The sequence below is a fragment of the Amaranthus tricolor genome, chromosome 3 (genome assembly GCF_026212465.1).
Source record: "Amaranthus tricolor cultivar Red isolate AtriRed21 chromosome 3, ASM2621246v1, whole genome shotgun sequence".
Lineage (NCBI taxonomy): Eukaryota > Viridiplantae > Streptophyta > Magnoliopsida > Caryophyllales > Amaranthaceae > Amaranthus > Amaranthus tricolor.
In genome coordinates this window covers 23,424,932-23,433,979 of record NC_080049.1, presented here as the reverse complement: position 1 = coordinate 23,433,979, position 9,048 = coordinate 23,424,932, and the positions used below count along the sequence as shown (strand labels likewise).

At 35.7% G+C, this 9,048-nt stretch overlaps 2 protein-coding genes across 2 annotated transcripts; one reads left to right on the top strand and one right to left on the bottom strand.

Annotated features, from left to right (window-relative positions):
• The first annotated feature begins 142 nt into the window (after positions 1-142).
• Positions 143-2,583, top strand: LOC130807823 (pentatricopeptide repeat-containing protein At3g49740). The gene has a single exon (XM_057673169.1). It carries the CDS (start codon positions 261-263, stop codon positions 2,457-2,459), a length of 2,199 nt encoding a protein of 732 aa, XP_057529152.1. The 5' UTR covers positions 143-260; the 3' UTR covers positions 2,460-2,583.
• A 150-nt stretch (positions 2,584-2,733) lies between these two features.
• Positions 2,734-8,050, bottom strand: LOC130807824 (squalene monooxygenase SE1-like). Its single transcript, XM_057673170.1, has 8 exons — positions 7,465-8,050; positions 5,326-5,437; positions 5,019-5,193; positions 4,733-4,901; positions 4,368-4,589; positions 3,972-4,247; positions 3,164-3,442; positions 2,734-3,048 (listed from the first exon to the last, which is right to left on the bottom strand). Exons 1-8 carry the CDS (start codon positions 7,711-7,713, stop codon positions 2,950-2,952), a joined length of 1,581 nt encoding a protein of 526 aa, XP_057529153.1. The 5' UTR covers positions 7,714-8,050; the 3' UTR covers positions 2,734-2,949.
• Positions 8,051-9,048: the final 998 nt, after the last annotated feature.

Sequence of the window (9,048 nt, the reverse complement as noted above, 5' to 3'; positions counted from 1 at the left end):
CATTAGCCGTAAAATATAAAATAAACTTGAACGATAAATAATGTCAAAATTCGTTATGTAACGAGTATAACGAGTATTTCAGAACGGATGAATTATATTTTGGGCCATCCCTCCTTTTTGGCATTAGTTTGATATCGTTTCGTACACCAATTTGCCTCCCTAGTTCATAATTTGTAAGCCTATTGCATTTCCTCATGAAGACTTAAAACATAAGCTTGGGAATCTGGGATTAATGTGTTGTTCAAATAATGATGTAATAAATGTTGATGAATTTGCGATGCTACACGCAAAGAACCAAGCTTGTTGTTAAGGACGCAGCAAATCAACTCTTTAAACTCAACACACAACTCACAAAACTTGCCCGCTCAAATCGTCACTATGACTGTCTTTCTCTCTTCCTGCAAATCCATTCATATGGTAAACCGAAACCAGACCATTATTCTATCTCGACTGCTATTACTTCCTCTGCAAATTCATTCAACATCAGATTTGGAAACCAGCTTCATGCCCTTGCTATTTATACTGGACGTAAAACCTTCACACATGTATCAAACACTCTCCTTTCTCTTTATGCCAAATCAAACGACTTGGGTTCTGTTGAAATGGTATTTTCTGAATTGGGTAGTCCTGATTCTTATTCTTGGACTAATTTGTTATCAGCATACACTAAGTTGGGTAAACTTTATCATGCCTGCCAACTGCTTGATGAAATGTCTCTTACAGATGTTGAGCCTTGGAATGCTGTAATCACGGGTTGTTCTGAGGATATTGCATTTTATTTGTTTAAGAAAATGCATTTGTTGGGTGTTAGGCATGACAACTACACTTTTGCTTGTGTTCTTAACTTGTGTTCTGTTGATGAGTTTTATGGATTTGGGATGCAGGTGTACTCTTTGATTTGTAAAAGTGGGTTTCTGGGTTGGAGCCCAGTTGTAAATTCTCTTATATCGATGTATTTTGATTGCAGGAATGTGATTGATGCTTGTAAAGTTTTTGAACAAGCAGGTGACATGGTGCACGACGAGATTACCTATAATGCCATGATTAATGGGTTAGTAAGTGTTGACAGGAAGGAAAATGCATTGGTAATGTTCAGGAATATGTTAGAGGCTTGTCGAAGGCCAACTGAGTTAACTTTCCTTAGCCTAATGAGCTCGGGTTTGGTTCTAAGCATGTGCTTTCAGTTGCATGCGCAGGCTATAAAGGCAGGTTATTGGCCTAGTACAGCTGTGAGCAATGCTGCCATGGCCATGTATGCTGAGCATGGTCTAATAGACTTAGTCAGAAAAATATTCGAGGAATTGGAACTGAAGGATGTTGTTTCTTGGAATACTATGATAGCCGGATGTGTTCATAACAATGAAATGCAATTAGCAGGATCGGCTTTCATAGATATGCGGAGGACAGGGTTTCTTCCCGACGCATATACAATCGGAGCCCTCTTAGCTGGCTCCGAAAGCTTAGAAAATGTTCAGATGCTCTATGCTCTTGTGCTAAAAAGTGGACTTAGTCTATCAAGCGAAGTTGTGAATGCTTTGGTTTCTGCATTCTCTAAGCTAGGCGACCTTAATCTTGCCCATGAAATTTTCTGCGACATCCAAACCAAAAATATAATCACATGGAATGCAATTATGTCTGGGTTCTTGTCAAATGGATACCCGTTGCACGCTCTAGAACTGTTTCTTCAGATGCAAACGTCAAAACTCAGACCGAATGTATATACTCTGGCTATTATATTGACTATTTGTTCTAACATTTCAGCCTTAAGACATGGAAAACAGATCCATTGCTACATTCTGAGACATTTGTTTCTAAACGAGTCATCCTTAGGAAATGGCTTGATCACCATGTATGCAAAATGCGGGCTTATAAATTGGTCCATCAAGGTATTTGAAAGCATGAACAAAAAGGACATTATAAGTTGGAATGCCATAATCTCTGCATTTGCTCAATATGGAGACGGGAAACGAGCTGTAACGTACTTTACATCGATGCAGCGTGAGGTCGGACTTGAACCTGATCTTGCGACATTCACTGCTGTTCTGTCTGCTTGCTGCCGTACTGGTCTAGTTTGTGATGGCATTCACATATTTAACTCCATGATCAATGATTATGGCACGGAGCCTGGTATAGATCAGTTTTCTTGCTTTGTGGATCTTATAGGGCGAGCTGGGTACACTGATGAGATGGAGAAACTGATCGAGAGTAAAAACTATTGGGCTGATCCCAAGGTTTGGTGGAATTTACTTAGTGCATGTGCATGCTGTGGTAATGTAAGACTGGCAAGAATTGCTGCTGCAATGCTTCTTCGAATCGAGAAACATGACCCAGCAGTTTATGTTTTGCTGTCGAATATTCATGCAACTGCTGGACAATGGGAAGATGCAGCTCGAATCAGGGAAATGATGAAGACAGTTAGGGTTATAAAGCAACCTGGATGCAGTTGGATCAAGCCATGAAAACACTAAATGATTGATTGAGCGACAACGCATTGAGCTAGTCGTTCTTTGCACTACTTAACAGGAACCGCTTTGTTTTGCTGCTGTTCTCCATTACTGGAAACATCTTATATATGTGAGGAACACAGACGAGCGTCAGTACAATTGGGCAGTGGTAAACATAACGTATAACTGGCAACATTCAAGTTATATGCCTAAGAAAAATAGTACTTCTCGTCTTGGTAAAATCAGCTTTCTAACTAAAGACCATATCAAGCATCTAAACAGGAAGAAATCACATAAATTAGCGTTTCTTCGAAGTTATTTATAAGCACACAAATACAGGTCTCAAATGAAGCTTGTTCAATGAGAGTACATACATTGCAATGATATTTAAGCTAAATAAATGCAGACCCAAAAAAAAGATACTAGCTTGATATCCGTGGTATACTCGTTTTGGCAATCTCAAACTTGTGATCTATCTTTATTATTATTAACCAAATAATGAGCTTCAATGAAGTACCCTATAATATGCAGGAACAGTTGCAGGGAAAAACATTTGCCTTAGTCCCTCCGCTTTCATTATTGGGAAGATAATCCCTGCTGCACCCTGCAAACAAGTTTCATGGTGTTTGTCGTTAACTTGATATTCAATTTGAAGGAAAATGCAAATAATAAGAAAGAAACTAAATCTTTGCAACTATTAGGGACAAGAAATGCAATACCGATATCAATCTTATGCCAAGCCAAAGACGCTTTATTGAAGGAAAAGGAATCATTAGGCGACCAACACCGTATACAGCCACAGCAAAGAAGTGAGCGACTAAGCTCAGAGGCCTCGGATTTAGACCCGAGAGTAAAGATATTGGGCCATTTGAGAATACTCCTCCAAGACTTAAATAGTCAAAGCAGGCCTCACGCATTTCTTTATGGGCTTCATCAGGTGAGGCACAAAACACCTTGTAGAGAGCACCTGCCAAAGTGTTGATTGTGGATGCCACAGGCTGCAAGAATGATAATTGTAAGAAATTAACCAAGTAGGCATAGTAATACCGACAAACTAGATTAGCCTTGTTTAACCATAAATCTGAATGTCAAGCAGCAAAAAATCAGCTGACGAATAAGTCTAGGAGAGTACTCCCCCCGCCCCATATAATATTTTAGTCCATCCCGATTAGTTGGCCTCATAACTATATTTGGACATGATCCTACCTATAATTTACCCACTAAAACCTGGAATTAATATCTCTTTCCAACATTAAAACCTAAAATGACCCCAATAAAGGACATGGCTTGACCTATAGTACTCCACTTAAACACCCACCTTCCCATTTTTCTTAACTTTGTGCCATACCCCTAAGGTGCAATCCCAGGGAGACAGAGTATTATATGAACTAATAGAGATGGTTGTATGAAAAGAGTAACAAATATGAACATAAATTCAATTAAGGTAGTGTATATAATACACATCACTATAATTGTAACTCCAAAGTAGAGAGACAGGATTGAATGATTTCACAAGATGCTGATTACCTTGCGCAGGGTATAAAAAGACTCCAAATAACTGCATAATGAGGCAGCATCATTTAAATTCTTCAAAGGCTTCAGAAGATCTCGAAGCACAACAATGTCTGACAATGCTACTGTCATCCCACCTCCGGTTAAAGGATGACGCATGTTGAAAGCATCACCCATAAGCAACGCACCAGGAGTAGGCTGAGGAGTAGCTGGCATGCTTCTATTAGGCATTGTTCTTATATTGCCCTTGTCAACTGCTGCTATAAAGGCTTCTCTGATTTCAGCAGGAACCTGAAGCAATATAGACTTGTTGGACTCATAATGCCAGAAGAATTCACATTATATACAAACAAAAATCTAGGTAATAAGACAGAAAAAATGTAAATATAGATTTTCAAAGGTCTATCACACCTGAGGAGCCACCACAGTTTTCAAATACTTTGCCATTTCGCCATTAGCAATAGAAGGCAACTTATCTCCAGCTGGTACGTCAACCAAACAACGGACTTCTGTACTACTAATCGGATAAAACAAAACAGGTGAGGGATCTGCTAAGATTACATGTCCATGATTCGCGTACGGCAATTGACAGTTTTCAAGCACCAAACCCACAAAATGCGATGGCACATCAACCTAAGAATTGAGACAACATGGTAAGCAAGAGAACAAACCTCCTCAAACAGGGAAAAGCGAAAATAACAAGACATTTAGTTGATGAAATTGAATGAACGACAGAAAAAACAAAACATTGCCTATAGCTAAGAAAGAACTGCCACCTTTGGTGAACAAAGAGAACGTCTCAAGTTTGAAAAGCAACCATCACAGACAATTGTAAGAGGTGCATAAGCCTTCAACTCCTCGCCATTCTTAGTCTTATAGTGAACACCCTTAACTATTCCATTTTCCTCAAGCAAGGATGTGACTGTACCCTGCTCCATCCGTACACTACAAGAAAATCAAAATTAAGAGGGTTCAGTAAATTAATAATACATGGACTAATGCTACATAAAATTTTCCACAATGCAAATTTTCAAACTAGCAGAGACGAGAAACTAAACATACTTGGGAAGAGAAGAAGCCTTTTCTCTCATCCTCTGAATAAAACGTCCATTGTGAAAGCTCCTCCCAGCCACATCTGAATGGAACTGTTCCAAGGGATAAGACAGTCTTATGTTCTTCCCATCTTTAAAAAGACCATAGCCAATCACCCTCTGAGCATCAATGTTTCCAACACAGTCTGAAACTCCAATAGAGATAAATAATCATTACGAAGAGTTTCAAGTTTTAACATAAAATGATTGATGATAATACTCTAATAGATTAACTTTAGTGCAAAGCTCTTAAGAATATCATTTTAATTTATCCATACCCTCAAGGCCCAATTCAATCAATTTCAAGTATCCTCCTGGCTGTAGAAGTTCACCAACAATTCTGTCCGGTTCGCTCAAGTCTCTTTCAATCACATGAACACGTCGACCTTCCTGCAGTCACTGCAAAAGCCCAGATCAAGATAGAGAAGAAAAGGTATGTTACAACAAAGTTTGCTATATTTTTACCGATGATTTTATCAAAAAAATCATAGTGTAACTTAATATAAGTTTTATTTGACAAACTATTTATCAACTATAGCAAACTTTGACTTCAATAGTAAAATGAGAGCTAATCTAAGAGAAGAAAGATATAATTGATGATCCCTGACTTCAATTGGACTTACAAGCCCACAGACGTGAATCAAGAAATTCTGCGGTTTTAAACCTTAAAATGTCATTATTACACAAACTATTAGCAAACTTTGACAATGACAAAAAGAAACAAAGCAAGGTCTTCCAAATTCACTTATAAAAAGCACTGGTGACCATGGAATAAAAGCCCAATTGGTAAAACGAGTATTTAAAGGAACATTTGAAGTATGCTAATATAGCTTAAATAACTTCAATCTACACCAACTTTAGTTTACATCCAATTAGTCGATATAATATCATACCTTCGGAGAAATGAAAGTTTGTCAATGAAGTGAAAGCTAGTTTGAAACCTACTCAAAACAATTTTCTTCCATGATAATAGCTAACTTCTATAATCTTGATGCTTTTAAAAACCAATTTACCTTGAATTCTGAATAAGTCTAATAACCTCAAACATACTAAAGTTGAGAAACGAGGAACCTGTCATTTGTCACTGGCATGAGGCTGATGACGAGGGTGCTTATATATTGGTACATGGTAAAGTCAATTTCTGAATGATAGTAGTTTACCTCCATTATATATCTCTGAAAGTTGAAGTGCAAGAACTACATCGTTTCTCAATGTTACAAGGTCACAATGACGATATTTTGTGATGGTAAGTGATAGACCGGAAAATGTCAGTAAGAACTAAGAACATAATTGAGTTTTCGAATTTATAAAATATATAAATATTTGCATACATATGAATATTCAAATCTTATTTAAGATTACCTCAACTCTATTAATACCTCTATTATGTATCTTTTTTTGTTTAAAAATCCAAAGCAAAAATAAAGATAGCAAAGAAAAGATATAATGATTTGATGTTATCAACTCACAAGACATAATCAAGTACACAATTGACAAGAAAAGTAAGAAAATGTCATCCAAACCTTGTTTTCCCCTAAATTTGTATACTATCTTCAAACCCAATATACCAAAACAATTGTTCAGTGTCCATAAATCTCTCTGAATATTCACCTAATACAATCAATAAAGCTAGGACCACATAGCAATTCAAGAAGTACAGAGGAGTTAATTATAAACGCAGCTGTACTTTGATGAAGATATCACATCACTCCCACTAATCCCATATGAACAAAATCAGAGCCACATGATCTCAGTAATGTTGTTGAATATAGCTTTAACACAATATTTCAACATGAAAAAAACTCATGTTTAACAACCAAAACTGCTGAAAAAAGAATTTGACTTGATAATTGACCCATAATCAATCCAAACCCAAACTGCAATTACATGGCTTTGATTTAGGAAAAAGACTAGTAAATTCCCTACACACAAAGAGGAGAGAACTTATGGTGCAAAATCAAACTTCTATCACAAACTATAATTACACAATTGCTACAGAACCTACAAAAATCTCTCATTTGGATATGCCCTATTAACAAAGGTAAAAGGACATGGAGTATAAATAAACTAATCAATCGAAACCAAGAACTACACAAACAAATCATATAAGAATTCAAAACGTCGTTGTCCAACACTATCTTGCACAGAATCAATATCTATACATATAACAAAAATGACGATGCATTAAGGTTTTGAGTCTCTGTAGATTTAGCCAACGTTATTATCAATGCTATGTAATACCAGCAAAATGATGATTCGTATACGTAACAAATGTAAATTAAATTCATCAAAATTAAAGAAGGTAGTTCAATCAGCACTTTTCAGGATAAAATTAAAGAAACCACAACAATTCCGTAATCACAAAACGTAACAACGAAACAAAAAAATTAAATGCAAGGTTGTAGTATAAGCATCACCTTGCCAAGGGTATACGCAAGAGCAGCACCAGCAACGCCAGCACCAACAATTATAACTTCAGGTTTATCTGAAATTCCTGCACCATCATCTGAATTCTGTACAATTTCCGATTGAATTCCGGCGAAGTTCTGACGGTCCTTATTCTTGCTTTTAGATTTAACATCACGGAAAAGAGAAAATAAAAGAACAAATCCTAGGAGAGAGACTACAAAAATACCTACAATGTGCTGATCAATAATTACAGCCATTTCTGCAAAATTATTCGATTTAGAAACCAATTGAAGGTGAGCAATGAAAGGATTGGTCTCTCTCCTTGATTCTTTTTTTTTTTTTTTTTTTTTTTTGGTTTTCCACTTGTAGTTGAATTTATTTAATGGAAATGTGGGTTTTGTGTGTTGTTCGTTAGAGAAATGAATGAAGGAGATATGATTGGTTGGGGGTTCAAATTTGTGGAGGAGATGCAAATGGGTAATGGAAGAAGAGCAGAACGTTAAAGAGAATCAAAACTACTTATATACTCCTTCATCCCACTAACTTGCTATTTATTCCAATTAAGTGTGTTTCATTATTTTTGTTATGTTGAGTATGAAATTGCGGGACCGTCTCATCTTAAAATTAAACAAAGTCCTGAAAATAGAGGTTATATTTTTTAATTAATCACTTCATAATTTCTAAGTTAAAAATTTCTATTATTAAGTTATATAATCTAAATATTGGACATATCTCACGGAGTCATGTTGAGACCGTCTCATATAAAAATTTGTAAATGTGTATATGGTTCAGTACAATAAAAATAATCTCAGCATAGAACTGTCTCATTTATAAATTTGTGTTTGACTAGAGAGTTAGCCGAGGAAAGGGATTGCAGCCTAGAAATCGAGGCCAACATCTTATTTATGGAAATAAAAAAAAGGATTATAAGATGTGGATGACACAAGCTATAAGTATAACGACCAAAAATGGAAAAAATCATAAACTTTTAATACTCTTATTTATTATTTTTGTCTAATTTAATTTTTGGACGTTTTCAATTCTGAATATTTTAAATTGTATTTAATAAAAATTATCAAAATTCATATAAATAAATTTTACATTAAGATGAAACAAACAAGTGTCTACTTAATTATTATTTAACTTATAGATTAAATATAAAATACAAATTAAAAGTGATCAATAATATTAAATGAGAGAGCACTACAAAAAAAGACAAATTTTCGACTACCCAAAACTGTAGGAAATTAGTCGGTATAGCTCTATACCAACTGAATTCCAACTATTTTGGGGTAGTCGGATCAGAATGGTCGGAAATTCATTTTAGTAGGATAACAGTCGCAATTTCTGACTACTGTGTTAGTCGGTAAGCACTATTTTAGAATTCAACCCAAAATCATAAGAAAAAGATTTTTAAAAGGAATTTTTTTTTTTGGATGCATTGCCACATCATAGAAATATCATGTCCACAACGCCCACATGGATCACCACCTCACACACCTGCCAAGTCAGCAACAGTAACATTCCTTCTTTTTTATTATTATTTTTAGTGTGGTACTAATATTTAGGTAGAATTTGAACTTAAGACCTCC

Excerpts from the sequence above, each read along its gene's own strand:
- LOC130807824 (XM_057673170.1), bottom strand. The coding sequence starts at position 7,713 with ATGGCTGTAATTATTGATCAGCACATTGTAGGTATTTTTGTAGTCTCT. Across the intron at positions 4,248-4,367 it reads AAACTGTGGTGGCTCCTCAG|GTTCCTGCTGAAATCAGAGA; the intron begins GTGTGATAGACC and ends ATATTGCTTCAG. Across the intron at positions 3,049-3,163 it reads TTGGCATAAGATTGATATCG|GGTGCAGCAGGGATTATCTT; the intron begins GTATTGCATTTC and ends ACTTGTTTGCAG.
- LOC130807823 (XM_057673169.1), top strand. The coding sequence starts at position 261 with ATGTTGATGAATTTGCGATGCTACACGCAAAGAACCAAGCTTGTTGTT.